This window comes from Guillardia theta, assembly GCF_000315625.1.
Source record: "Guillardia theta CCMP2712 unplaced genomic scaffold GUITHscaffold_3, whole genome shotgun sequence".
NCBI classification, from domain to species: domain Eukaryota; class Cryptophyceae; order Pyrenomonadales; family Geminigeraceae; genus Guillardia; species Guillardia theta.
In genome coordinates, this window is record NW_005434671.1 from 987,284 (window position 1) to 1,014,903 (window position 27,620).

Consider the following 27,620-nt stretch of genomic DNA (forward strand, 5'->3'; position numbering starts at 1 on the left):
GAGGAGACCATTGTCTGACTCCGGATGCGTGGTGAGAGATCAAGAACGCCAGCTCCTCGTAGAGCTGAGAGAGTTGTTACCTGAAGCACGCAGGGGAGGGGGGGGGATGGGAACCTGCATGGGAGTGCGCGAATCGTTGGCGGCAGGATGGATGTTGAAGTCTACGATGATGCTTCCTGGCTGCAGGCCTGAATACCACAGCAGTCATCCACTTTCAAGCAGTAGGAATGAGAGGAGGAGGAGGAGGAGGAGGAGGAGGAGGAGGAGGAGGAGGAGGAGGAGGAGGAGGAGCCTTGGAGGAGGAGGAGGAGGAGGAGGAGTTGCTCGAGCACGGGACAGAATCATCTGACCTGCCATCTGCAAGCACTCGGAAGGGATCCTGAGCACGGCTGCAAGGCTCTCCTGGATCTTCCTTAGGAAATCTTCCTTCTTGCTTCGGTCCTCCGGGTCCGGGATCCACCTTTCCACCCCCACATCAGCCCTCGGGGACCCAGGGTACTACCTCCTCACTTGTTGAAGTCAAGGTCCAGGGTCAGGCTGACGCCCACGGGGTCGAAGGAGAGGTTCCTGTTGAGGAACCTCCTGGTGGCTGTCGAGGAGTACTCTGAGAGCTTCTCTGCTAGCCACTTGACCGTTGCCTGGTCCAGGTTCTCCCTCTGTTGGTCCCTCAGCGCTTCTTGGACGAGCTCGATGGCTGATTGTTCGGACTCGCCGCTGATTGGAGGGAAGTAGAAGGTCTGCAGGCTGATGTTGGACCTAAGGAGGACAAGGATAGGAAAGGAGGAGGAGGATAGAGGAGGAGGATAGAGGGAAAGAGAGCGGTCACATGCTGAGGTTGAAATTGTACAGCTTACTCGTCCTTGATGTCGCATCGGAGCATGGGGAGCGCATAGTCGTCGGCAAGGAAGGGATACCTGTTTGCGACCGCAGGCCAGATGACTTCATCAGCCCGGGTCGCCTTTGCCGGGATGATAATCTTGGTGATCACGGTCAATGAAGGGGATCAGCGGTAAGAGAAGTCTACCTGTCCATGGGCCTTGGCTACCGGGGAAGGAACTTGCTGTTGGAGTCGGATGATGACTTGAAACAAGTTCTCGTTGGCAGGGTCGTTTAGGATCTGCTGACTTGTCAGCGGGAACGTCACGAGTGACTGCGGTCATCCTCACTTTGTCGATCACACTTGAGACTCGGTCGACATTGCGGTTGATCTTGGGCTGTCTGAGAAAATATTCGACGCCTCCGTAGGAGACTGCAAACTCCTCTCCGAGTGTGTCGACTTGGATCCTGCACGACAGGCTGTCAAAGAGAGGTCAGGAGCGAAGGTTGTCAAATACTGCGAGCTGGGAAGACGCTCGGCAAACGCTTTCTGATCTTCTCATGACAGCAGTCAGTTCATGATAAGACCTTTCAACAGCTATACCTTGTTCGCTCCACTCCCAGCCGTGCGAGGGAGAGAGGATCTCATTCCTGCTGCTGAGCGTCGTGACATCGGGCCCAGTCTGCACCTCTTGACTTCTCGTCGTCACATGCCCTCGTCGGACTTTGATCAGCGGGAGGTCTTTTTCCTCCGGGCGATGAGGAGCGTTTGAGGTGGCAGCGAATGCATCGTCGCCGGCGAGGGAGAGAAGGTCTAGCTTGCGAGGGCGACTCTCCTGCTGCTTCTCCCCCTGCATGATGTGCGGCCTTACAAACTTGTCGATGTTGAACTGGATCTGTTCCACCAATGTGTCAACACGACAGGATCGCAAACACGACCACCAATGCAGCGATCAAAGGCACCACAGGCTTTCTCATGCACACCTGAGAGATCTCCATCGGAGGAACGATAGTGTTGAGGGCAACCTCCATCTGATCTACAGTGCTGGCCTCGGAGATTCTTCCCTCAAGAGCATTCTGCTCAACGCTCGTGAACAACTGAGGCAGGAGAAGCGAGGAAGGGATCACCTTGATCGACACAAAGAGGGCTGCGCAGACCTTGGGTAGGGAAGTTTTCCCGAAGATGAAGATCAGATCCCAGAGGAACAGGGTGACTTCCAGCCTGCAGAAAGACAAAACAGACGTGTATCAAATCAAACAGCGCCACAAGCATCAGTGCAGCTAATCTCGACATCATATCACACTATGATCATCTCAACCGATAACATCCTAGCTCTTACCTCACGAAAACTCCAGTGAACATCCTTTGAACGAGCGGTAAGAGCAGCAAGCTCAGTCCTCCATGCACTTTCATATCCTTTGTCTTTCTCAGATCCCAGATCTTGTGCTTGCTGTGGTGAACGAGGCTGGAACCCCCAGCTCTCTGCCCAGCAAAGTGCTCGCTCGACGCAACCTTGCTGACCAGCTGATAATACTTCTCGTCCTCCTTGCGGATCATCACGGAGACCTGGAGCTCTCAGTCAAGACACATAGACATTCCATCATCTCAAGGCACCTCATCCACAAATTCCCTCCACGCGTTCTGCTGCTGTGCGCTCTCCGGCTTGCACGTGTCCTCATTCATGAACTCGCTCAGCCCCGTACCCTCCTGCTCGTCCGGTCACAAGGACTCTGCGATGCTCGAGGAGAGCTACCTTCATTGCTACGAAGTAGTCAAGGAGCCCCTGCGGCCTCATCCCCTCCCTCAGAAGATCAGAGCTCGTGTCTGCAGGCACCATGGTTGCCACCAGCGGAACGACAGCGAACAACCAGGGCGTCACTAAGTCGACCTTGCTGCTTGCTGTGAGGTGTGATATGACTGCAATGATGGCGTTCAGACATGCAAGGGAAGGTCAAGTCATTGTCTACCTGTTTTCATCAGGTTTGCCCTTTTCGTGACGTTCCTGACCCCCAGCTCATTCAGCAGCTCGCTGCACATTGTCCACAACTACAAGGCTCGTCAACGATGACAACAAGGTCAGATCACCCTCTCCTTCCATCTCCCACACCTCTGCATCATTCGCGGCGATCTTCAGCGCAACGTCCCCTGAGCTATTCCGAAGGCTCCCTCGGAGGTACATGCCCCAGACCTGAACCCGCAATGCTGCAGGAAGTCCGTAGAAGCTCAGATGCCGCAGGATGTCGAAACGGTCTGGCCATCGCTCAAGAATGGTGCCTGAGATGTTGCCAGCGATGTTCACAAGAATCTCCATCTTGCCAAGAGTCGAGCCTGGCTTGTTCGAATCCCTGATCGACTGCTCTTGCATGTACCTTTCCGTGATATGTTCAGCCTTGTGAACGAGGCTCTGGTAAGCATCGCTCTCGGGAAGAAACTCGTCTTCAATGGATGAGAACAAGGCAGACCTCTGCTCTTGGCTGAGATCAGAGAAGATGCTTCTCCCGTTGGTGACCACTCTTTCCTTCATCTCCTCCAGAATGATGGAGACGAGCTCTTCCCATTCTTCGGAGTCTTCGAATGACTCTTTGAAGGTGTCAAGCCCTCGTGCTGTCATCTCCTTGCGGGCTCAGGCAGTTTCATCCTCCCCAGCTGCCATGCCAGCTACCCTTGCAAGCACGCGCCCGCCCAACTCCTGCCATGTTTGCTCCCTCAGAAACCATGGCATGCAACCAACGATAGACCGAGCAAGCTCACCTCGCGACGAGGGACCGGGGCGATTGATGACTCGGCGTCGGATCTCGTCAGTGCCGGTGGCACCCCGGCCGCCCGGGCCGCGCCGCCGGGCGGCCCGCCAGTCGGACTCCCGGAGTCCGGGAGACCGCTCAGTCCGCCGGAGCCCACCTCAGTGTACGGTCCGAGGCCTGGCCTTCACTCAAAGTGAGGTGTCACATAACAGAGCCGAAAACGGATCATGATGGTATTCCGAAGTTCTTCATCCCGAGTCCCTGGAAGTCCGGCAACTTCAGCATCGAGCTCGCACTGCTGGGTCTAGCCGTCTTCCTTGCAGGAGAGGCTTGCGCTTCTGCTGGGTCTAGCCGTCTTCCTTGCAGGAGAGGCTTGCGCTTCTGCTCTTTGTCCTGAACATGCCGTCGCTCCGATGTGGTGGGAGTAAAGGTTTTCGCATCCTCCTCTTTTCCCATTTTTCTGTTGAGGCGAATTTGTTGCCATTCCCTTTCGACAGTCTGGTTCGAAGCCAGCATCACTGCCGCGGCTCCAGGAATATGATCCTGCCCAAGTGGTGAGAGCGCGAGGTGCGCTATGCCACGGCCCCCAGGATAACTTAGTCGTTCTCGCATCGCACTGCGGAAGCTGAACCAAGTGGGAGGCGAACAGACTATCGGGGAGCACGCCGATCAAATCGTTTATTGCACACCAATATACATTGAAGCCTTCTTCCCTCCCCTCTTCACGCCTCGCGTCCCCCCTGCTCTCGTCTACCTCTGCGATCGCCCGCTGCCTCTCCTCGAGCTTCCTCCGCGCAGCAAGGATGTTCTCCAGACAGCTCCCCTTGCTCGCCTTGACGATGCCCGGCGGCTGTCTCGGGAGGGCTGGAGCTTGGGGGAGGAGGGGCAGGTCTCCGGCTGATCTCTTGCAGGGGAGGGCGACGGGGAGCGTGCGGGGAGGAGGGGAGGGAGCGGCGGAGAGGGAGACCTCGGACCAGAGAACGGTTACAGGGCGCATGGCGTGCGAGAGGCAAGGAAGGGGGAAGGCAGAGCGAGGACAGGCTGGACGAGGGAGAGGCCGAGGTGATGGACAAGACGAGGCTGGAGAGGAGGGGGCGGGAGAGAGCAGCGAGTCGGAGCCTGATGAAGGAGTCGAAGGGAAGTAACTCCGGTATGGACATGCAAGTGACACGGACCTGGCACGGATGTTGGATCCGGGATACGAAACGATGTATCTGTAGATATCTGGTTGGGAAGGGGGTTGCTGACGGAGACATATGGATTCGAACTGAGAGGATTTCGCGGCATTGCAACGAAGGCCCTGGGCACGGACCTGCAGTGACGAACGTAGATATGGAGGTCTGTATTTTGAGATCTTGGTAGTCAAGTCAGCAACCTCTTGGGAACATCAACTTTTTATGTCAGCATTCTGCCGCTACAGGTTGTCGATGGGATGTTTCCGAATGGCAGACTCGGACGTGATCGTCCGACTGTATTGTCATGGTCCATTTACCGCACTATGCTTACCACGTCAGGCCACCGCCCCGGTCGATCAACCAGTCTCCAGGAACTCCCGGACCAAGGAAGTGTACGGTGTACTTTACCGACTCGAGTGATGCCGGCGGCCCCGACCTGGGCCCGGCGCTCAGGCTGGCCGCGCGACGGAGCTGTCAGTTGAAGCACCGATTCATGACTTGTCATGCTGATTCAAGGCGCCACAGTCTGAAGGTCGGCGTGTCCCATGCGAGCATGGCTCGCTGTACGGAGTTGTATGCGATGTTCGTGGAGCACTGCGATTCGTCTCGGACAACTTCAAGCAGAGCCTAAGTGGTATGTGTTCACTGCTGCACCACAGGCACTCAAACTTCATGTCAGGAGGATCCAGCGGCAAAACTTCGTCATCGAAGCGATACTCTAGTTATATTGTACAGCCATCAGCACATAGCAAGACAAGCAAGACCCTCGGCTCACATGGATCTTTATTTACAAGCGCTATGTACATTTCCCGCCTATCGTCCCCTCCCCTCCTCACGCCTCGCGTCTCCCCCTACTCTCGTCTACCTCTGCGATCGCCCGCTGCCTCTCCCCGTGCTTCCTCCGCGCAGCAAGGATGTTCTCCAGACAGCTCCCCTTGCTCGCCTTGACGATGCCCGGCGGCTGTCTCGGGAGGGCTGGAGCTTGGGGGAGGAGGGGAAGGTCTCCGGCTGATCTCTTGCAGGGGAGGGCGACGGGGAGCTTGCGGGGAGGAGGGGAGGGAGCAGCGGAGAGGGAGACCTCGGACCAGAGAACGGTGACAGGGCGCATGCAAGACGAGGCTGGAGAGGAGGGGGCGGGAGAGAGCAGCGAGTCGGAGCCTTATGAAGGAGTCGAAGGGAAGTAACTCCGGTATGGACATGCAAGTGACACGGACCTGGCACGGACGTTGGATCCGGGATACGAAACGATGTATCTGTAGATATCTGGTTGGAATGGGGGTTGCTGACGGAGACGTATGGATTCGAACTGAGAGGATTTCGCGGCATTGCAACGAAGGCCCTGGTCACGGACTAGCTGCTGCTTACAGCCGTCAGCAACCTCTTGGGAACATCACTGCGAAGGAGGTCCGTGTGATAGGGACGTTTTATGTCACAGACGCCTCCGTAAAGACGCCGCCGGATGCGAAGGTTGTTAGTAGATGAAAAGTGGTGGAGTCCGTGCTATGTATGAAGTCTTACGAGGAATCGTTGTACTTTTACTCTGTTCCAGGAACATGAGATATGCTCTAGTAGTGAGAGGCTTGCGCCGTGACTCACTTCGGAACAAGTCCGTCACGAGGCTGACAATGATGTCCTTGTGACTATCCTCGACTGACCTCTTGAAGGAGACTCGTGCTCTGGTCTGCCTCCTGCCACCAGCTTCATGCGCTCCCTCACCATCCGCTGGTCCGAGGTCTCTGTCTCCGCCGCTCCTCATCCCCGCTGTCCCTTCTTGCGCGCTGTCGCTCCAGCTGGCCCCGCATGTAGGAGAAGAGCGGACGAGTCTAAGGGGAGCATGACGTCCACGAGCTGCCTTGAGAACATTCTAGCGGCGAGGAGAAAACATCAGGAAAAGCATCAAGCCCTTCGAACGTCCAAGCACGAGCAAGGGAAGAAAGTGGGTTCAGAGATGGATAGCCGAGGACGGGGAATGGACACGACGACATGTAAATGCTAGAATGTAAATAAACTCTTTGCACTTAAAGACAGAAAGACATCATATCTCCCAAGAAGAGCCAAATACAGTCAACCTGAGCTTCATGCCTCCCTGTGCTTATTTCCAAGATGCCGCTATCAGCTTGTCCAATGCCATACCAGGTCTTATTTTTTATCATCTTGACGAGCTCGTGGGAAAGCAAGAGTAATGTTTTTCTTGTTGGTCATCAGTCGATGAGATCTTCTTTCCTCTTCAGAGAATCTCACGCCGCAGATGATCTTAGTATGTCAACAGGATCATCAAACTGCAGATAGCAGACTGAGGTACCAGGCGGTTTGCACCATGCTGCCATCCCTCCTCCTCCTCATCATCAACTGTCCGCATTCTTGAGCAGCTGAGGTGTCTCTTTCCAAAGAGGGAACAACCCTCGTGAGTCGTTCTCCTGGAATCTGTTCCGCACGCTGTCGATGCCTTGCGCCCTGTTGACTTTCCCTGTCTGCAGGCACATAAGAGGAGTGTCGTGATGCTTGTCTCTCCTCCACGGGTCAGCCTGGTGCTCCAGCTGGACCTTGACTACATCTCTCTGCCCGTAGTAGGACGCAATGTGCAGCGTTGCCGAATTTCTTTTCCCTCACCTTCACGTCCACTCCAAACTTGGACAGGAGCAACTTAGCCTCGGATCTTTGGTCTGCCGTACTTAGCCGAAACATGAAGGTGAGGAGCGTTTTCAGATGTTTGCAGAGCTTCTGATCCTCATGGATACTTGCATCACTCACTACCTTCAACCACAAAAACCTGCACATGGTGCTGCACATGGTGCTGTATTCTTGCAGGAAGCTTTTCATGTGCATGTTGAAGTCGTCACTGTTGCCCTCATTTCCGGTGACGATAACTTCGTAGTCGATCTGTTCATCTTCAGAGTCACCGGCATCGCTCACTTCAGACTGACTGACTGTCTCCTCATCCGAGAGCTCACTCTTGTCTCCTGCTGGGGAGCAAAGGTGCGCTGTGCATACTGACATCTCCCTCATTTGCCTTAAATAGTTTTCCACCACCTACTCACAATTCATATTCGAAAGATATCGAGCCATCTTCGCGAGCCAGTCCTCGTTAAGGGATGAAGTCACTGGTGTTGCTTCTTCTCCCTGTATTGCTTCTCCATCTTCTTCCATCTCTTCTGCCTCCTCCTCAGGCCTTGAAAGACAGAAAGCTGAAGCATCTCAATGACCGTACAACTTGTACCCACTGAACATCTTCTTGCTTTAGCCATGGAAGTCGACAAAGATTGATGTCCGACAAGACCGTCATACAATTTCTCTGTGAACTCAATCGCTTTATCATCTTCCAAGCCTCCTTTGTGTCCGATCGAAAAGTCAACAATCTTTGCCAGTTTCCTTTTATGTTCGTTGGAAGCACATGCGTTGAACACCACCAGCTGCGCTTGGGCAGCTCCCTCCTTCTCTGCCTGCAGATTGTGAGCACTGACAGCGTCCATGATGGTTTCAGAAACGACAATATTTCGGAAGAGGCCGATTGCTTCATTCCCTGCATGGCAACTGAAGTGAAGAATGAGAGGATGGCGATTATTGAAGTCTGTGCCGCTCAGGATGGCATGAACGTAACGGATACCTCCACTTAACTGCGCGCAGGACAATTCCCCCGCCCCATGCCAGGAGGCCTTGAGCTGACGAAAGATCCTGGACCGGATGCGTTTACAAGTCGGATCACCTGAGACGTCTTGCGAGGCCGTGAGACCATCCAGCGCTGCCGTTTCCTTGTTCGCCGAGCGATCCGCCAACCACCACAGAAAGCGCATCCTGCAAGAGGCCATCAGTGCTGGCGATGATGGGAAGAAAGGCCTTTGGCGGGACGTGCTGAGCATATGCATTACGATGCCCTCGGATCTTCCGCTGTGCTGCTGATTTCAGTTTGCTCCGAGCGAGGTCCGGTATTCAGTCCATCATTGTCAAAAACAAGTGACATGCTGAAGTCCAGGATTAACCCATGCCATCCACCTCCAGTCTCCTGCAGTTGCGAAAGTACTGATATGTCTCAAGGGAGGAAAGAGGAAGCCTCTCGCTCCCTCCCGGCCGGCGGAGTCCGACTCGGAACTCAGCGGCGGGCCGCCATATGTCAACGTCAAGTGCGGCCGCGGCCGCCAAGCCTTGAAGGGTGGCCCGGGCCCGGGCCCGGGGGGGAGGGGACTGAGTGAGCGTTCGAAACGGACTCGGAACGAGCGTGACGGGCCCGGGGCCTTGCTGGGCCCTCAGCATGTCGCACCTGTCATGCGTTGCTGACGACCCAGTGACTTTGGGCTAGTGCTAACCACACGGGGTATCCTCTATCACCGCTTCAAGTGTCTGAGTGAAAGAGTCTGATACAGGATATTTTATGTCAGCGACCTCGTGACCGTTTGAGTCTATAGTGATAGGCTACCTTCGGACCATCTGTCCGACCATTCTAGAATCTCCGGACGTGGCCTCCGTGTGAGCTTTGATGCCACTCGGGCTCAATGTTCCTCTAAACTCGTCGCCGGATGTTTACTACAGTGACTGATGATTCCAAAAACGGTCACGAGGTCGCTGCGTGACCAGGCAGAGCCGCATTCCCCTTGACTTCTTCAACCACTCCGCTGCACCTCAACTTCCCCTCAACCACCAGCGCCGCCAAGACTCGCCATGCGCCCTGTCACCGTTCTCTGGTCCGAGGTCTCCCTCTCCGCCGCTCCCTCCCCTCCTCCCCGCGCGCTCCCCGTCGCCCTCCCTTGCAAGAGATCAGCCGGAGACCTGCCCCTCCTCCCCCAAGCTCCAGCCCTCCCGAGACAGCCGCCGGGCATCGTCAAGGCAAGCAAGGGGAGCTGTCTGGAGAACATCCTTGCTGCGCGGAGGAAGCTCGAGGAGAGGCAGCGGGCGATCATCGGATTGCAGAGGTAGACGAGAGTAGGGGGAGACGCGAGGCGTGAGGAGGGGAGGGGACGATGGGCATGTACATAGCGCTTGTAAATAAAGATCCATGTGAGCTGAGATCGTGAGCGACAGGACATGCAGCACGGCACTCCACCAGAGTTGAGCGATGCCATTGCAGACAGCCGTGCAGACGGAGATGGCAGGAGCCCTGACTTGTTTGTACCTTGTTGAGCAGGAACGTCATTCATTGTCCGTGACTTTGAGTCAGTCGACGATGAGGCGTCTCAAGATGTGGAGACACGAGAGGGATAAGAAGCTTTCCGTTTTTGAAAGCGACGTTGGTTTTGTGTGCATGATCTTCAATTGTTTTCTTCCTTGACGGAAACACAATCGAAGAGAGCAACTCACTTGCGTTGGTTCGGAGAGTCAAGCTTCTTTTATCAGAACACTTGCGAAATGAACTCCACTCAGACAAGATGATACTCGCATCATTCAGCATATGCAAATTTGGACTCGGAACGAGCGTGAGGGCCCGGGGCCTTGCTGGGCCCTCAGCATGTCGCACCTGTCATGCGTTGCTGACGACCCAGTGACTTTGGGCTAGTGCTAACCACACGGGGTATCCTCTATCACCGCTTCAAGTGTCTGAGTGAAAGAGTCTGATACAGGATATTTTATGTCAGCGACCTCGTGACCGTTTGAGTCTATAGTGATAGGCCACCTTCGGACCATCTGTCCGACCATTCTAGAATCTCCGGACGTGGCCTCCGTGTGAGCTTTGATGCCACTCGGGCTCAATGTTCCTCTAAACTCGTCGCCGGATGTTTACTACAGTGACTGATGATTCCAAAAACGGTCACGAGGTCGCTGCGTGACCAGGCAGAGCCGCATTCCCCTTGACTTCTTCAACCACTCCGCTGCACCTCAACTTCCCCTCAACCACCAGCGCCGCCAAGACTCGCCATGCGCCCTGTCACCGTTCTCTGGTCCGAGGTCTCCCTCTCCGCCGCTCCCTCCCCTCCTCCCCGCGCGCTCCCCGTCGCCCTCCCTTGCAAGAGATCAGCCGGAGACCTGCCCCTCCTCCCCCAAGCTCCAGCCCTCCCGAGACAGCCGCCGGGCATCGTCAAGGCAAGCAAGGGGAGCTGTCTGGAGAACATCCTTGCTGCGCGGAGGAAGCTCGAGGAGAGGCAGCGGGCGATCATCGGATTGCAGAGGTAGACGAGAGTAGGGGGAGACGCGAGGCGTGAGGAGGGGAGGGGACGATGGGCTGGACATGTACATAGCGCTTGTAAATAAAGATCCATGTGAGCTGAGATCGTGAGCGACAGGACATGCAGCACGGCACTCCACCAGAGTTGAGCGATGCCATTGCAGACAGCCGTGCAGACGGAGATGGCGGGAGCCCTTTCTTGTTCTTGAGTGATAAGAAGCTTTCCGTTCGAAAGTGGGTTTGTGTGCATGATCTTCAATTGTTTTCTTCCTTGACGGAAACACAATCGAAGAGAGCAACTCACTTGCGTTGGTTCGGAGAGTCAAGCTTCTTTTATCAGAACACTTGCGAAATGAACTCCACTCAGACAAGATGCTACTCGCAGGGAAGGATAGCACTGAAAGATCGGGCTTGGATCAGGAGCAGAAGAGTGCCTGAAGCGAGAGTTTGCACGAGGCGAGTGGAGCAAAGAGCACTAGTTCTAGTCTGTCACACCCCGAAGCTTGACGGGTTGCAGACATCTACTGCGAATACTCAAGGCAACTCCTCTAGATCACACATACTAAAATAAACGTGGCATACAACTTGGGGAGAGAACGGAAAGATTCGTTGTAGATCGCTGCATCCTGTCAAGCTTCTGGGTGATACATTTCCTTGGTTTCGACTTATTTTTCGCTTACAAGCTGAATGGCCACTAATGGCATCAATCACGAGAAAGATATTACCGAAACTGATCTCCTCCTCATTCTTCGAATGGGGAGGAAATACTGCGATCATTCCTAGGGTTGAAATTCGGAAGAGCTATCATCGCCGTGCATGCTAACGTACTGATATGCAGATAGTATCCCTGCTGTTGATTTTTCGACCCCTGTATCATCCAGTATGTGCCTATCTCGATCTCAGCTCACATGGATCTTTATTTACAAGCGCTATGTACATGTCCAGCCCATCGTCCCCTCCCCTCCTCACGCCTCGCGTCTCCCCCTACTCTCGTCTACCTTTGTGATCGCCCGCTGCCTCTCCTCGAGCTTCCTCCGCGCAGCAAGGATGTTCTCCAGACAGCTCCCCTTGCTCGCCTTGACGATGCCCGGCGGCTGTCTCGGGAGGGCTGGAGCTTGGGGGAGGAGGGGCAGGTCTCCGGCTGATCTCTTGCAGGGGAGGGCGACGGGGAGCGCGCGGGGAGGAGGGGAGGGAGCGGCGGAGAGGGAGACCTCGGACCAGAGAACGGTGACAGGGCGCATGGCGTGGCAGGAGGAAGGAGGAAGGGGCGGAGTGACAGCAGGCATCTGTTAGGCATCTTTTGAAGGAGCCAAAGGGGCCCGGTCACGCGGAGAAATGGGATATTTTATGTCAGCGACCTCGTGACCGTTTGAGTCTATAGTGATAGGCTACCTTCGGACCATCTGTCCGACCATTCTAGAATCTCCGGACGTGGCCTCCGTGTGAGCTTTGATGCCACTCGGGCTGGTGTAAACTGTAAGATGGATGGGTCGCCGGATGTTTACTACAGTGACTACTCCAAAAACGGTCACGAGGTCGCTGACATAAAATATCCCATTTCTCCGCGTGACCGGGCCCCTTTGGCTCCTTCAACAGATGCCTGCTGTCACTCCGCCCTTCCTCCTTCCTCCTGCCACGCCATGCGCCCTGTCACCGTTCTCTGGTCCGAGGTCTCCCTCTCCGCCGCTCCCTCCCCTCCTCCCCGCGCGCTCCCCGTCGCCCTCCCCTGCAAGAGATCAGCCGGAGACCTGCCCCTCCTCCCCCAAGCTCCAGCCCTCCCGAGACAGCCGCCGGGCATCGTCAAGGCAAGCAAGGGGAGCTGTCTGGAGAACATCCTTGCTGCGCGGAGGAAGCTCGAGGAGAGGCAGCGGGCGATCGCAGAGGTAGACGAGAGTAGGGGGAGACGCGAGGCGTGAGGAGGGGAGGGGACGATAGGCGGGACATGTACATAGCGCTTGTAAATAAAGATCCATGTGAGCTGAGATCGTGAGCGACAGGACATGCAGCACGGCACTCCACCAGAGTTGAGCGATGCCATTGCAGACAGCCGTGCAGACGGAGATGGCAGGAGCCCTGACTTGTTTGTACCTTGTTGAGCAGGAACGTCATTCATTGTCCGTGACTTTGAGTCAGTCGACGATGAGGCGTCTCAAGATGTGGAGACACGAGAGGGATAAGAAGCTTTCCGTTTTTGAAAGCGACGTTGGTTTTGTGTGCATGATCTTCAATTGTTTTCTTCCTTGACGGAAACACAATCGAAGAGAGCAACTCACTTGCGTTGGTTCGGAGAGTCAAGCTTCTTTTATCAGAACACTTGCGAAATGAACTCCACTCAGACAAGATGATACTCGCATCATTCAGCATATGCAAATTTGGACTCGGAACGAGCGTGAGGGCCCGGGGCCTTGCTGGGCCCTCAGCATGTCGCACCTGTCATGCGTTGCTGACGACCCAGTGACTTTGGGCTAGTGCTAACCACACGGGGTATCCTCTATCACCGCTTCAAGTGTCTGAGTGAAAGAGTCTGATACAGGATATTTTATGTCAGCGACCTCGTGACCGTTTGAGTCTATAGTGATAGGCCACCTTCGGACCATCTGTCCGACCATTCTAGAATCTCCGGACGTGGCCTCCGTGTGAGCTTTGATGCCACTCGGGCTCAATGTTCCTCTAAACTCGTCGCCGGATGTTTACTACAGTGACTGATGATTCCAAAAACGGTCACGAGGTCGCTGCGTGACCAGGCAGAGCCGCATTCCCCTTGACTTCTTCAACCACTCCGCTGCACCTCAACTTCCCCTCAACCACCAGCGCCGCCAAGACTCGCCATGCGCCCTGTCACCGTTCTCTGGTCCGAGGTCTCCCTCTCCGCCGCTCCCTCCCCTCCTCCCCGCGCGCTCCCCGTCGCCCTCCCTTGCAAGAGATCAGCCGGAGACCTGCCCCTCCTCCCCCAAGCTCCAGCCCTCCCGAGACAGCCGCCGGGCATCGTCAAGGCGAGCAAGGGGAGCTGTCTGGAGAACATCCTTGCTGCGCGGAGGAAGCTCGAGGAGAGGCAGCGGGCGATCATCGGATTGCAGAGGTAGACGAGAGTAGGGGGAGACGCGAGGCGTGAGGAGGGGAGGGGACGATGGGCTGGACATGTACATAGCGCTTGTAAATAAAGATCCATGTGAGCTGAGATCGTGAGCGACAGGACATGCAGCACGGTACTCCACCAGAGTTGAGCGATGCCATTGCAGACAGCCGTGCAGACGGAGATGGCGGGCGCCCTGACTTGTTTGTACCTTGTTGAGCAGGAACGTCATTCATTGTCCGTGACTTTGAGTCAGTCGACGATGAGGCGTCTCAAGATGTGGGGACACGATGAGCACGAATGGAAGCTGTCAGCTGGAAATGAGATGTAGGAATGGCTCGATATCGGATCACTTTCTATCGATCTGAATTGCATTCATTTTGTTTTGTTGGTAACCTCGAAGGTCTTGATGACTAGTCTTCGTTGTCCATGTTTCATGTGAATTATTTCTTTTTGGGCTTGCCTTTTTGCTTCATTTTGCTGTCACTCTTCTTGCTCTTTCGCCTGGAATATCATCTGCATTAAACAAAGCAAACGCAGCATGCTTGTCAAATACCAACCTTTTCTGCTGCCATTTCTTGAAATCTTCCATTGCTTTCTTGTCTCGCTCCTTAAATCTGCAGCAAGATTAATTTCCAGCCATTAGTTGGAGGCTGGACTTACTTCCCAACCTTGTTGTAGTATTGCACTTCCTGTACATCACCATAAAAACCACAAAGTGTGCCAACCGATGCTGTCACCTTAAGCTTAGCCTGACGCTGTGAGGTTTCCCAATCGTGTTGCGCATTGATGGCTTCAACAGAATCGGATCTGCGAACAAGAGAATGAAGATACCCTGGGGGATTTTCATAACTTACACATCTGCAATCTTCTTCCATCGAGCAATTTCCTTCTTTTCCTCTGGCGTCATCCGATGCATGGGCTCATCTTTTCCATCCCCTCCCCCTTTCTCTCTCGCCAGTGTCTCAAGCTTGGAGCGAAATTCTTTTGTTTTCTTTTTCCTGCATCGTTAATGTTACTCAACTTATCATGGTTGAAGATATGCAATCAGTACTTTGTAGAAGTTGAATTGCTTGACTCGAGATCTCCAGGATATGGTGCCAGCTCATCCCAGTCTCCGCGGCAACCACAATACCTTCTACACTTCGAATACCCGTTTGCAAGATCTTCCCAGACATCATCGTCCATTCTTGGGCCAGGCACCTGATGGGATTCAAAACAAGTTCAAGGCGCATCTTATATTGCGAATATCAGGGAAGCAATACGTCAATTTTCATTATGTGCTCGGAGAAATCTTGGCCGGTAAGCTGCTGAAGCAAGCGAGCGGCCCATGTTCGAGCTGGCGCAATGTCCTTTTGTGCCTCTAAAACTCTCTTGGCGAGCTGGATAGCACCTGCAAAACAACTCATTCAAGGAATTTTTGGCTCAGTTTGAAGGTTCACACCATTATCAATTATCAGAGATCTGAGTTTGCCAGGCAATTCACTAAGGAAGGATAACGCAGCGCACCCTTGTTCTCCCACATTGAATCTGGAGAAGGCTCAGACTCATGAGGGTTGTGCAAAGCCAGACAATACCCTTCTCTCTCATATTCATGCGCATGCCCGAAGTTGTGTAATGCCTTGATGATTCTTTCAACGCCGCCGCTCTCAGCCACTGCACTCATATATCATCCGATCGGATAGAAAGTTCTCTTGTCACCTTTGCCTGCAAGAGCCAAGTTCACTTGAAGTTTACCACCAGCTGGACAGCCCGCGTACTCCAGTCCATAAGTGATATGCGTTTCATTCACCACTTTGACCAGAAATGTCCAGATGAAGATGCAGCCGGCCTCCTGCGGCACCATCACGAACAAGGCAGCGAGGAGCCTGTGAATTTCTCACCTGGACATGAACGCTTTTTTCATGCTTTGCCATTGCACTCAACACTGTCTCGACTACGCGATTCTCCACGGCCAACTTTGTTCAAGGTCAGTTTGCAGCCACCTTCCTAGCACGTCCTCACCAAACAGTTGGAAGAGTGGTTGAAAACAAGGTTGGACAGAGCTCTGATCCCTGTGCTCTGTATGTCTGCATTTCCCTCGTGCCGTTTCATGGCTTGAACAAACAATGGGAAGGCCCCTAACTTTCCTAATAGGTTCTGTTCGCACGTTACGAAATGCTCAACAGGCTGTTGACAACATGCCTGGTTTATCATGTGAGCCCAACCGTCCACTCCATACGGAGGTCTTGGTTGTGCATACGCCAAATTCGTCGCTAGACGAAGTCCCTCGAGCACGATCTTTGCAGAGTGGAGGTGGACCTGACAAACAACGTAAATCTATGGTACCTTTGAATTCGCGCTACCTTCAAAGTTTCCACGAGCGCCTCACAGCCATTCTTGTTCTTTCCTATCCTGTATTGCTTTTCTCCATCCAGACAGATTAAAGACAGAGCATTGAAAGCTTTGTACACGACATGCGGGTCCTTGGTCTTATCCTGCAAGTTCTGAAGGTGGATAGAGCTTGCTCTCTTGCACCGTGGGCTCACAGGGGGGACTTTAAATGGAACCACCTTCTTGGCCCCCCCCCGAAGATTCAAGTTACTTCCAGTGTTGATTGTGAACAGGCCACAATGGCAGGCTTGCAAGGAGACAAGGAGCAACAAGGTCAAGCCTTTCATCACAGATACCGCCGTTTTTCAACGTCAATTATGCTCGCCAACAACTCTAGCGCAGTCAAGCTGTGCCTGGTCCCATATCAAGGCACAGGGATCGTTACCATGAGCTTTGTTTATCCTTTCCGCTTCCTCTCTCTCTTCCTCGTCCCCTCCTCTTATCCTCTTCTTCTCTTCTCCTACTACCTGGCTCTGCCATGCCGATCTGCGGACGCATCGATCATGTGTAGGCCCTCTTCCCCAGAAGGCCCGGGCCAACCGGCAGCGTCAAGTCCGAGTGCTGCCTCCGACTGATCACTATTGACAAATCTTGTGTGCCGGCCCCCACCTGCTTCTCGCGCGTTCACGAGGAACGCACAGGGACGGAGGTTCCGCTCAGCTCACGGCAAGAAAGAGAAAACCCCCGACACTGATCGATCAGACTTCTGGGGGATCAAAGCAGCGACCTGTCTTGGGCGAGAGTAGAAGCCAAGGATTTCAGTGTCTCTATCGTCGTGTAGTAGGGACTCGTGAACATGTCCGATCAAGCCAACCAAGCTTCCCACACAGCCGAGAGCACCATCCCATCTGGAGCGAGGAAGATGACCGATCAAGAACGAACAGAACATGTTGCTAACGTGATAGAAGCTCTCACGAAGCAGGTGATGTATTGATTTGCACTTGCAGCAATGGCTGTCTAACATGTTGCAGGGCTTGGCGATGTCCAATCTTCCCGAGGACATCAAAGGGAAGCTTGATGACTTCGTAAAGAATGGCTCTGCCTGTGAGCTGCAGATTCCAACCCCCAAGGGTTTTGTTTATTGCAAGTTGACAAATCTGATAGACAAGTGAATCTTGATTAGTCTAGTCATCGCCAGGGTACCCGAGGACACGGATTTGGTAGACCTTTATTGCTTCCTTGCTCAGCTTTACATTTGGTTACTGTACAAAAAACAACCCCGGCACATGTATGTCAGGGCACCTATGAATCTACTGCAGCACTCTGCAAGTCCACAACCTCACTCTCGGGAATTAGAGGGTCGCTGTTGTCTTGAACGACAACGGCAAGAGCCTTGTGGTCACTGACATCATCAGGAAGCACGCAGAATTTCCGTACAGCAAGGTTTGTCAGGATATGATCCAGGCAAACGTTGAATTCGACTCCTCTCCATCCTATTTTTTTTTCGTAAGGAACTCATGGAAGGATATACACATGCGATGGAACAGTCACCTGGAGGAGTGAGGAAAGAATGTGTGTTGTACGTAGGTTCGAAATCTGGAGCCCCGACACTGTCAATCCCAAAGGTTCGGACAATGTGGGCATATTCGTCCGAGCCGCCCACGCTGAAACGCAGTCAGGCATGTATCGGAGATGCACCATATTGAATTCACTCACATGTTGAGATCACCTCCTACAAGCCACAAGCCATCTTTCTGCGAGTAATACATCAGCAACTTTGGCTGAAGCACATGTACCATTCGGAGCTTACCTTGACTGTCCTATCAACGAAACTCTTCAATTCATTCAACTGTTGTTCACGAACAGTGCCGCAACTCATTTCGCTTCTTTCCTCCAGCATCTTCACAACGCTGATCCCTATGCCGTTGTCTAGACTGTCCCCTGATTCCAAATCACATGTGCCACTTGGACCTGAAGATTGCATCAATTCCGTAGGAGGTGCTGTATCACACTGAAAGTGAGTAGTAAAAAGATGCAGTAGATTTCCAGACGGTAGCTTGCAGGCAGCATGCAAAGCTCCATTGGGAACCATTTTTTGCCAGCCAGCAGTGCTCCTGAAAATGACCTCGCTCGCATGCTGGATTGGATATCTACTAATGATGACGTTTCCAGTATCGAAAAAGAATCCAACAGGAGTCGTTACAACGTGATACCCTTCTTCAACTGCTTGTTTCGTGAACCGTGTATGATACGATGACCACCAACACCCCCACAGCTCATTGAGCAGTACGATGTCATAGTTCCTCACAAGCTCCATGAGCTTTTCTGAGCGGTCCTTCTTATGATCATTCCCATCAAACAACCACTTACCCGAGAATGTCATTCCGCCGGGAAGCAAACAGACATTAAGGGAGAGAATATTCACTTCACCACGAGGTTTTCCTGAAGAAGAGCAACCCGACAGCAAGTCGCTTGGAGGAATCAAGATTATCGGAGTTTTTGGTTTGGTTGCATGTTTGTAGACTAATAGAATCATAACCACAATGGACAATAGAAAGACATATTTGAGTGAGAAGTCTGGAATAACTGTACATGCACTCCACAACAGAGTAAGACCCAACAACATGCAAGCAGTCTGCATGCATCGTGTCAAGCTCCATCTGCCAAAACATCTGTACGTGACCGGATGCAATCCAGCATTTGAATGACCCGAATGGCCTTCCTCCAACAAGAGAGGCTCGCTCTCTGGTTCCACCTCTTGAGTCCCATCATTTCTCCCCAGTGAATTTCGATGAAAGTAAAGGACATCACGATTGGCCGAAATCACTTTTCGTCCAGCTTGTTCTGAATTGTCCATTATCCCACTTCCTGATAATTTATCCCCCATTTCTACCTTCACCATGAGTTTCTCACAATCGATGCCAGAAAGGGCCCTTCCCGGCTCCCCGACGAGCTCGCTCCCCGCACGAGGCGGTTCGCCGTGTGTGCTTTCCACTTTACCTCTACCAGGTCCAGCAGCATCTTGACCTGAAAGTTTTGATTCTTCGCTCCTCCCCATTTTTCCACCATCTTCCCCTCCTGCTCCAGCTCCTCTTCTTTGCCATCCCACACCAACGGCAACCTCAGCCCACAACTCCATAGTTCGCAATCCTTTCAGGTTCGACCACCCCTGTTTTCCTATGGGTATGACCCTCCCCCACAATTTTTCACCCGTTTTATGGGGAGAGGCATTTTTCATTTTTCGAATTTTGGGAATACATTGGAACTATGAAAATATCATTTTGATTAATCAGATTAATATTTCAAATTTTGATGATATATTTCAGCATTGTCATCCTTATGACTCTTTACTCTGACCCGACTCCGAGGGCTGCCGTAGGGATGTATCTCAAGTACCCCTCCGGCTGGCCGGCTGGGCCCGGGGGACTCGGCCCCGACTTCAGTACTCCCTCAAGTCAGGAGCTCCCGGCTTCCCGCCTGAATTTTTGCCACAAACTTTTTATGCCCTACCACAGCCTCAATGGCAAACCCAGTTTGCTGTCTCGGCATGCTCTTCTGTTCAGTTTAGCTTGCCATCACTTCATCATTCTGCCTTGAATGGGGGGAAGAATTGCAGCTCAAATCATTCTTGCAGTTCAATCATTTGCTACGTTCATTGAACCCCGAATTCATTGAGCTGTGCTGATGGTCATGTCAAGTAGGTGTTTTGTTTGTTTATTGATTTTCAGAATGTGATGGCTACAAGTCTAGGATGAGCGTTATAATGACGTTTGATGCTATTCTCATCACGCTGGAAAACAATCATGTCGACTTCAGCTAAGTTTTTTTTTCCTCAATAGGCCGGAATCTATTGTTGGGCGAAATCACGAAGGAAGGACAGATGCAGGAAAGTGAAGGTCGCCAATTAGTATTTGTTACATAATAATGCAAAAGTTGATTTTATCTCAGTTGAAAATGCCATACTTACGATTCTAGAGACAAACAATCGTCCATTCAACTGCAACAATTTGAGGGACGATCTCTGTTCTAGATTCAAAAAAAGCATCGTTGATAAAGCTTTAAAGGTTGCTGAGGATGATCTATATAGCCTATGTATTTGCTGACAACGAGAGTTTTGATGATTCAACTTGGCAGAATCTTGAAGACTCTGAGCGAATTCAAGTTAAAATTTTCGGTAAAGATCTTCCGTGCTTTTGTATCACATTGACTCAGATCCAAACAAGGAAAGGTCAAAATATATCTCGCTGATCAAAGGTCGCCAAGAATGCTCCATCATAATCATGAATGTTTTGTACAGAAAATTCCAAATTCCAAATGCTGATGAGCTGACGAAGCTGGATTCTGGTATCTTTGAAATTTCCATACTGGTGGGACGACCAAACTGCAAGGGACGCTGAGCTCTCGATTTGTAGACATTACGGATTTAGAAGCCAAGCAAGAAACTCTGCAAAAAGATTTACAAAGTCTGGTCAGCTCAAACGATCAGCTTGCAGCACAATTGTCAAATGAGGAGCTTGAAGTCCAAGTCAAGGATCTGAAGCGCAGCACCAAGTCGTTACACGAACAAATAGAAACGTGCAAAAACTCTGGGAAGAAAAGGGTATCTGTATCCGTATATGACAAGCGAAGCTTAGAAACAAGCCTGCAAGCAACAGCAAGCATGATGAAGAAACGCAAACGGTGAGCAAACATGAGACTATCTTGATGGAACCTGATTGTTGTAGACTTTGCATGAATGCGTTAAAGGAACTCGAAGCAGGAAGTGGAATGAAATTGGAAGAGCTTTATGACGTTGTCGGAATCGAAGAGGAAGAGACGCCGTAGTCTGTCAGTTCTACTGAATTGACAATAACAGCTTCCTCGAATTCTGATTTCGACATCGTGGAACCTAATTGATATCGTGTATGGGTTGCGTGTCTCAGTACAAGACAAGACAACTCGTGTTGAGGGGTCAGGAGGACACGGGCCTATTTCTGGAGTCCTTTGTCTTGTAGTGATGCCAGCATTGTTAGTAAACAACATGAGAATTTTCTGCCGCATTGAAGTATGTAGGCTGTGATGGCGTTTCAGAAATCTTCACACTGACGACGTAGCATGATCCATCGTTACAATACCCAAAGACAAAATGGTCCATGCATCGCGTTCTTGACATTGGTAAGGACAAGATCCCCTCGCTAGATGAAACACGTTAAAAGTTCCCAAAAAAATCTGGCAGAAGGCCCCAAACAAGTTTGGCATGCCATTCAAATTTCTTTATTGCTACGTCATTTACTCCTGTACGATGGTGGTACCAACGCCCTTGAATGTCTTAACCTGGAAACGCATAGAGTCAACTTCGGTCAAATGCGACAGATTTGATCAGAAGATCAGAAGCAAAAAAGACTGAAACATTGAATGAATCATTGAGAAAAATTACAAGCTAGCATTAAAAACTTTTTCAAAGCACACTCAACAATTCAGCCAATATTGCATCTTCTTACCTCCACAAGAGTGCAGAGAGAGTAAAGCTTTTCCTTGGCATCCTCATCGTCATTGCGCTTGCGGGCAATGCGAACGCGAACACGGTAAGGAACATTCTTAACACCCTTGCTCCACAAGAACTTGTTGAGCTTCTGGTCTACCCTGACGTCCGATGTACCCATAGCCTTGGTGGCGAATTTCTTGACTTCGCTAACAGCCCTTGGTGCTCTCCTCTTGAAGGTCCTGGATTGAACCTCGTCAGAAAGACTCTTCAAACTCGATCAATTTGCCATGTATTTTTCGATCAAGCTGTGACGCAATCGAAATAATGCATACAAGATGTCTTACAAAACAAACAGAACATCTCTGCCACTTCACGAGTTTGTGTCGATGGTACAATTCAAGAAAAACACAATGCATGATGAAACAAGCAAGCATCCCAACTTACATTCCAAGGAGACGCTTGTGGATGTTGATGGTGTACTCCCTGGTCACGATCTCATTGACGCGGGTACCCTTCTTCGACTCCTTCCCCATGGCGATAGCACGCGGACGATCGGCCAACGCGCACGAGCTGTGTTGACTGAAAATTATTTTTTTCTTGCCCCATCCCCGCGTTGGCCCCTGACTGAGATGTCCGGGCCCGGAGGCGGGTCGGCCCGCCGGGTCTCAAGACGCACGTACAGCACGTGCCTTTTAAAAGAAGTTGTAAATAACAAATATGTACAAACATATTCATTTTAAAAATTGATGGTACAGAGTGACTTGTTATCTGTACTATGATAGAACATCTGAATTTTATATTTCTTCTTCAAAATGCTTATATGAGTTTTAAACATTGGTTAAGATGAGGTGCGCCTAAAAATTGTTTATAGCGGTTGTTCATTTATCCATCTTTGCTCTAATTGTATTTTAAAGTTTTCCATTTTCTATAAATATTAAAATAATTTTGATGCCTGTGGTACTTGATTAGAAATTGTGTTTTATAGAGCCGCTGCATCTATGGCCCTCGTGCTATGCAGAGACCAAAGTGAAAGGAGGGCTGCAGGCTTCGCATGAAGGAAGAGGAAGGGAACGTCCGTGTTTGGGGCCACTAGAATGATCGTTCAGCGACTGCTCAGGGCCAAAGATGATGAAGGAACGGGGAGGGGGAAGTATCAAGAGTTTAGAAAATGGGGCGTACGACAGGACAGGACTCAGTTGCTTTTAGACAATGTCTTGGGTCATCAGGACGATACTGAAGTCTGACAAGATGTATCGTGAAGATATTGGACTAGATATGAGATCGAGTGTTGCGCATGTTGCAGCTGTTGACATGAGGTTTGCAGGCTCCGATCGGATGGAAGGGATGACAATCTAGGCACTTGGACTGTTACGATCCTTTCACCATGAGTGGAAAGCGGATAAGACTTTCGCAAGGATCGCGCGAAAAACTCCACTTGGCGTCTTTCTGGCCTTTAACATGTGCTAGCAAGTTGCAGGCATGTTTGCTTACACCAGGATGGCTCCAGCGACCATGTTCACGTCGGGAATATTCGGACGTTAGGAGGCACGATCCGATTGCTGCTTGCAGTTTGGGCAAGCAGATCAAAGGCGGACACTGTTTGATCACGTCGAGACTGTGTCAGCTCTCAAGGTTCAACTTGATTTCCAGATCTGCTCGGGTTTCAAGGAACCAGGCCGGAGGTGCGAGCGATCCAGGGCAGAGCGAAGGGAGCCCTTCCTCTGACCGAGATGAATCTCGAGTGATGAACAACCAACATGCAAGTGTTGATGAAATGCGCCCCTTCAGAAAGAGTGAGATTTATCCGCGAATCATCACCACTAGTAAGTTGTTGGGAGAGACAACTATATCTGTGGACAAACCAGCGTTGGTTCTGGTCTCTCTTATACATTCCATTCTGACCAAGTGGATTGAAGTGGAACAAACAATGCAATCAAGCGTGCAGGACCATAAAGAAAATGCAGATCCACGTGTTTTGATCAATTCAGCACGGTTGCATTCCAGATTCTTGGATCATAACGGTGGGATGCCAACAGGTAAATTGCTCTGTTTCAATTAGGACAAGACTTCTGACATGCTTTCGTGAAGATGCGTTCGATGATTCGACTTTATCGGGTCTCCGCGAGAAGTTCGAAGATAGCTTGCTTGTTCACAGAGGGAAACCAGGCTTGGAGATGCACATGCCCAACCCTTACACTGCGAATGAACTTCCACCCCAGTTCAAGAAGTATTCGAAAAACCCCCTGGCTATCATGCAAAATGTTGATGAAGATAGGCTTCCTCATTTTTTCGAAGTATTGGAGGAGAATATCAAGTCTAGCACATTGCAAGAAAATTCCTCGATCCACTCGGCTGTAAAAGCTTCAACCAAGTTGTCAAAAATTTTGGAAAACAAGGCGAAAATGATGTTAAAACATCCCCAGTGGGGAACTGCAGATTTTGCAAAACAAATTTTCCTGGAACAGAGGGGTTATGAGATTGGAATGTCAATATACAGGTAAGTGTAAATTTTTGTGAGATGCTACACTAGACTCTGTTGTGACCTTCTGGGCAGGAAAGGGCGAGCTGCAACGGAGATGAGAGGGAAAGGAGGCTCTATGTCAGCTGTTGAAAACCTCTTATTAACTTGGCTGGACGATGTTCAGTTGGCAGTACGACGCCACCAAGAGGCTTACGTTTCAAGAACTTTCAAACAGGGTGAATTCGTGCGATTTTTGATTGAGTCCCTTTGTTGTTCAGCTGTCGAAGATCCAGCCTTGAGTCCTTTCAAAGATGTTGAAATGTTCAACTACAATATGGAGCAATCAATCAGCAAAATCCAAACCCTGCATGAATCAGACGATGAGGGAATTGGATTGATTGGCCCAATTTTGATGAGTTTGCCAGCAAGTAAGATTGCTGTCATCACAATTCATGAACTCCTGTCTTCATTGCTTTCGGGAGGTGGACAAGTTCATTTTGTACGCGCTGCTAGAACCGTCGGAGAAGGAATTCAGGCCGAACTCGGCTTAGAGCACGTCAAGAAAGCTAAGAATCGATTTCTCCTCAGCTCTCGAAGGGTACCTGCCTTCTTTCTTCGTGCTAGGCATTTGACAATTTGTCTTGACAGCTGAGCGCTCTTTGTAAAGCGCACGATGTTCGCAAGTTAAACAAACTCCTCTCACGGTTGGAGAGCCAGCCGCTATGGGATGCGAGAATGCAAGTGAAGGTTGAATATGTTGGTTTGTGAAACGAAGTATTGATGCTCTCGACAGGTGGGCGCCAAACTCATTCAAATACTGATGAACAGTGCAAAGTACAAAGGTTCAGCTGCTGTCACGCATGTTGTGCAAGCACAAATGTCAAATAAAGGTATGAGGAAGAAGGGGTTCTTGGCCCTAGACCAGGAAATCTTGCAAGATTTGGAGAAACAACATGATTCTGTTGCTGCGCACAATCCGCTGCTTCTTCCTATGATCATCCGTCCGTTTCCATGGATGTCGTTTGATGTTGGCTGCTATATTCAAGCGCGGACAAAGGTTATGAGGATTGTTGACAAAGGATTGCAAGAAGAATCATGCCGCAATCATGATCTCTCTAGAATTTATGCTGCGCTCGACGTCCTTTCAGGTCTGTCGTGCTTGAATATTCATTGGTGGGGCTGAAGACAAGCAGGCACTGGCTGGTGCATTAATCGTCGTTTACTTAACGTCGTCCAACATGCATGGTTGGACGATATGATTTTGGGTGAGATTCCGCAGAAAGATGACTTCGCCGTAAGTTGTTTGGCTGTCTCGAATGCTTTCTGAGTGTGACATAGGTCCCTGAGCTGGATCCGGACTGCATTGATGCTGCCGAGTCCTACTCACAATACAGAGAAAAGAAGAGGGTAGAGCAAAGAAACAAGGATCTACACTCCCTCCGCTGCTCTCTGATCAATCAGTTGCATGTTGCCACCACTATGTCAGATTTCAAGGAGTTCTTCTTCCCACACAATCTAGACTTCCGTGGGCGAGCGTATCCGATTCCGCCTCACTTGAACCACCTGGGAAGCGACATCTGCAGAGGGCTGCTCAAGTTTTCCAAGAAGAAGCCATTGGGAAAGAAAGGATTCTACTGGTTGAAAGTTCACTTGGCGAATTTATTTGGAGAAAACAAGATCAGCTACGATGATCGAGTCAAGTGGACAGAGGAGCGAATGAGTCAGATCCTTCACTCAGCTAAGAATCCTCTGGATAGTGCTTCAAGGAAGTTCTGGTTATCTGCAGATGATCCATGGCAGGCTCTTGCTACCAGCATGGAGATCCAGGAAGCCATCGAATCTGGAGACCCGTCAACCTACCTGAGCAATCTTCCAGTCCATCAAGACGGAAGTTGTAATGGATTACAGCATTATGCTGCGTTGGGATTGGACGAGATAGGAGGGGAGCAGGTTGAGATCTCGTTGGAATGTTGGTTACCCTGATCCCATGTTCTTAGGTCAATCTCGTACCTGGTGAGAAGCCTTCGGATCCTTACACGACGGTATGCTGATTGCTTGTGGATTGAAAGGTTTTGATGAAAGGACTGCAGGTTTGCAATCGCGTGCTGGAAGCGCTCGATATGGACTTGCGTGATCCTTCCTCTGCAGACCACGAGGTCTGTTGTGATCCTATCCGATCGTGTGGTTGACAGAATGCTTCGTTAAGGTGTCGAAGTTAGTAGACAAGAGGGTCTCGAGGAAAGTCGTGAAGCAGACCGTTATGACAACCGTTTACGGCGTGACTTTCATTGGAGCAAGAGAGCAAATCTACAACAGGCTGTATGAGGCTTATGGAATTCCTGGGACTAATGAGCTCCAAGAGAACGACCTCTATCGGTGCATGAAATTTCACTTGTTGCCCTTGCTTTCAGCTCTAACCCGAGCCCAGCGCTTCCATGTACCTGGCAAAGCTCACGCTAGCTAGTGTTGGAAACATCTTCGTCGGTGCCAGAAAGACGATGGAATGGCTCACGTCTGTCGCTAAGGTCCTTGTCCTAGAGTGGTCCCATTGGCCTTCTGATCTTCTTGGCAGATTGTTGCATCAACTGGCCAGCCTGTTCGCTGGACGACGCCTTTGGGTTTGCCCGTTGTCCAGGTGAGCTCTTGAGATGCCGGTGGGCAGAAGGACAGGCGATCTCACGCGTGTTCCAGCCTTACTACAAGGAGACCATGATGTCAGTGGAGACTGCTGTGCAGAACATTAGTCTGCTGAAGGTTGTGCTCTTGACCCCTTCTAATCCTCCTCCTGAGTGTTGTTCTGCAGTGTGATGAGAACGGACCCATCAACAAGGTTGACGTTGACTCTTTCATTGCCTACGTGTCTGACGTGTGCGGCAGTTGAAGCAGCGGACTGCATTCCCTCCCAACTTCGTCCACTCCCTCGACTCCACGCACCTCCTCATGACTGCGATCGAGTTCGATCGGTCTGACTGAGATCTCAAGCCGGGCCGGCGCTGACTCTGCTCCCTGCTGCAGGCGCGGGAAGACGTTTGCAGGTGTGCATGACAGTTTCTGGACGCATGCTTGCGACTACGAGGAGCTTGCGCTAGTGCTGAGAGAGCAGGTACCTTTCCCTCGCCTGTCCCCGGCCACTGATGATCTTTTGCAGTTTGTTCACCTGTACACCCAGCCCATCCTCAATGATCTCAAGAACAGTTTCGAGCGGGATTACCCCACCATCGGACGCTTGCCGGTACCTCTTGTGCTGGTCCTTGTACAAGGATCTGATCGAGCTTGCAGGACTTGCCCGAGAAAGGGAGACTGGATATCAACGTGGTGAAGCAAAGCCCGTACTTTTTCAGCTGATGTAGATGTTTTATTCTTTCTCAAACCACACCCCAATGAACTTGTATTGTTTTGACCTTTCCTGTGCTTTTGCCTCTTGCTCTTTACCTCAGCCTTGACACCACAACCAAATATCTGCCACATGCTGATCTCCCAGTGAG

At 51.2% G+C, this 27,620-nt stretch overlaps 7 protein-coding genes across 7 annotated transcripts; 2 read left to right on the forward strand and 5 right to left on the reverse strand.

The window, feature by feature from the left end:
- Positions 1-2,657: 2,657 nt before the first annotated feature.
- On the reverse strand, positions 2,658-3,535 carry GUITHDRAFT_150047 (hypothetical protein; the record flags this gene model as incomplete). Its single annotated transcript, XM_005841497.1, has 3 exons — positions 2,925-3,535; positions 2,785-2,863; positions 2,658-2,734 (listed from the first exon to the last, which is right to left on the reverse strand). Coding segments are annotated over exons 1-3 (622 nt in total), but the record flags the coding sequence as incomplete, so codon positions are not given.
- A 3,543-nt stretch (positions 3,536-7,078) lies between these two features.
- On the reverse strand, positions 7,079-8,596 carry GUITHDRAFT_100050 (hypothetical protein; the record flags this gene model as incomplete). The annotated part of the gene is made up of 4 exons (XM_005841498.1): positions 7,079-7,204; positions 7,344-7,714; positions 7,772-7,902; positions 8,019-8,596. The coding sequence occupies 4 exons, from the start codon at positions 8,594-8,596 to the stop codon at positions 7,079-7,081; spliced, it is 1,206 nt and encodes a 401-aa protein (XP_005841555.1).
- A 5,744-nt stretch (positions 8,597-14,340) lies between these two features.
- Positions 14,341-16,557, reverse strand: GUITHDRAFT_132274 (hypothetical protein; the record flags this gene model as incomplete). The annotated part of the gene is made up of 12 exons (XM_005841499.1): positions 14,341-14,401; positions 14,458-14,514; positions 14,561-14,589; positions 14,638-14,707; positions 14,755-14,898; positions 15,033-15,100; positions 15,163-15,290; positions 15,407-15,553; positions 15,599-15,731; positions 15,781-15,855; positions 15,902-16,198; positions 16,243-16,557. 12 exons carry the CDS (start codon positions 16,555-16,557, stop codon positions 14,341-14,343), a joined length of 1,524 nt encoding a protein of 507 aa, XP_005841556.1.
- Positions 16,558-17,066: 509 nt separating this feature from the next.
- GUITHDRAFT_100052 (hypothetical protein) lies at positions 17,067-17,382 on the forward strand (the record flags this gene model as incomplete). The annotated part of the gene is made up of 2 exons (XM_005841500.1): positions 17,067-17,192; positions 17,242-17,382. The coding sequence occupies 2 exons, from the start codon at positions 17,067-17,069 to the stop codon at positions 17,380-17,382; spliced, it is 267 nt and encodes an 88-aa protein (XP_005841557.1).
- Positions 17,383-17,422: 40 nt separating this feature from the next.
- On the reverse strand, positions 17,423-18,593 carry GUITHDRAFT_160705 (hypothetical protein; the record flags this gene model as incomplete). The annotated part of the gene is made up of 4 exons (XM_005841501.1): positions 17,423-17,703; positions 17,762-17,874; positions 17,927-17,964; positions 18,021-18,593. The coding sequence occupies 4 exons, from the start codon at positions 18,591-18,593 to the stop codon at positions 17,513-17,515; spliced, it is 915 nt and encodes a 304-aa protein (XP_005841558.1). The 3' UTR covers positions 17,423-17,512.
- Positions 18,594-21,448: 2,855 nt separating this feature from the next.
- Positions 21,449-22,232, reverse strand: RPL31e (large subunit ribosomal protein L31e, cytoplasmic). The gene is made up of 3 exons (XM_005841502.1): positions 22,119-22,232; positions 21,691-21,913; positions 21,449-21,523 (listed from the first exon to the last, which is right to left on the reverse strand). Exons 1-3 carry the CDS (start codon positions 22,205-22,207, stop codon positions 21,479-21,481), a joined length of 357 nt encoding a protein of 118 aa, XP_005841559.1. The 5' UTR covers positions 22,208-22,232; the 3' UTR covers positions 21,449-21,478.
- A 764-nt stretch (positions 22,233-22,996) lies between these two features.
- On the forward strand, positions 22,997-27,480 carry RpoTm (RNA polymerase, single subunit, mitochondrial; the record flags this gene model as incomplete). The annotated part of the gene is made up of 18 exons (XM_005841597.1): positions 22,997-23,710; positions 23,763-24,171; positions 24,229-24,733; positions 24,784-24,882; positions 24,929-25,283; positions 25,329-25,429; positions 25,474-26,085; positions 26,133-26,177; positions 26,226-26,291; positions 26,342-26,511; positions 26,564-26,660; positions 26,708-26,770; positions 26,827-26,889; positions 26,939-26,965; positions 27,013-27,098; positions 27,151-27,238; positions 27,284-27,376; positions 27,427-27,480. Exons 1-18 carry the CDS (start codon positions 23,059-23,061, stop codon positions 27,478-27,480), a joined length of 3,585 nt encoding a protein of 1,194 aa, XP_005841654.1. The 5' UTR covers positions 22,997-23,058.
- Between the last annotated feature and the right edge of the window lie 140 nt (positions 27,481-27,620).

Bases quoted from the DNA above. Each gene is read 5' to 3' on its own strand.
- RPL31e (XM_005841502.1), bottom strand. From the start codon at position 22,207: ATGGGGAAGGAGTCGAAGAAGGGTACCCGCGTCAATGAGATCGTGACC. The intron at 21,914-22,118 runs GTAAGTTGGGAT...GGTTCAATCCAG, and splicing joins CACAAGCGTCTCCTTGGAAT to GACCTTCAAGAGGAGAGCAC. The intron at 21,524-21,690 runs GTAAGAAGATGC...ATGCGTTTCCAG, and splicing joins CTCTCTGCACTCTTGTGGAG to GTTAAGACATTCAAGGGCGT.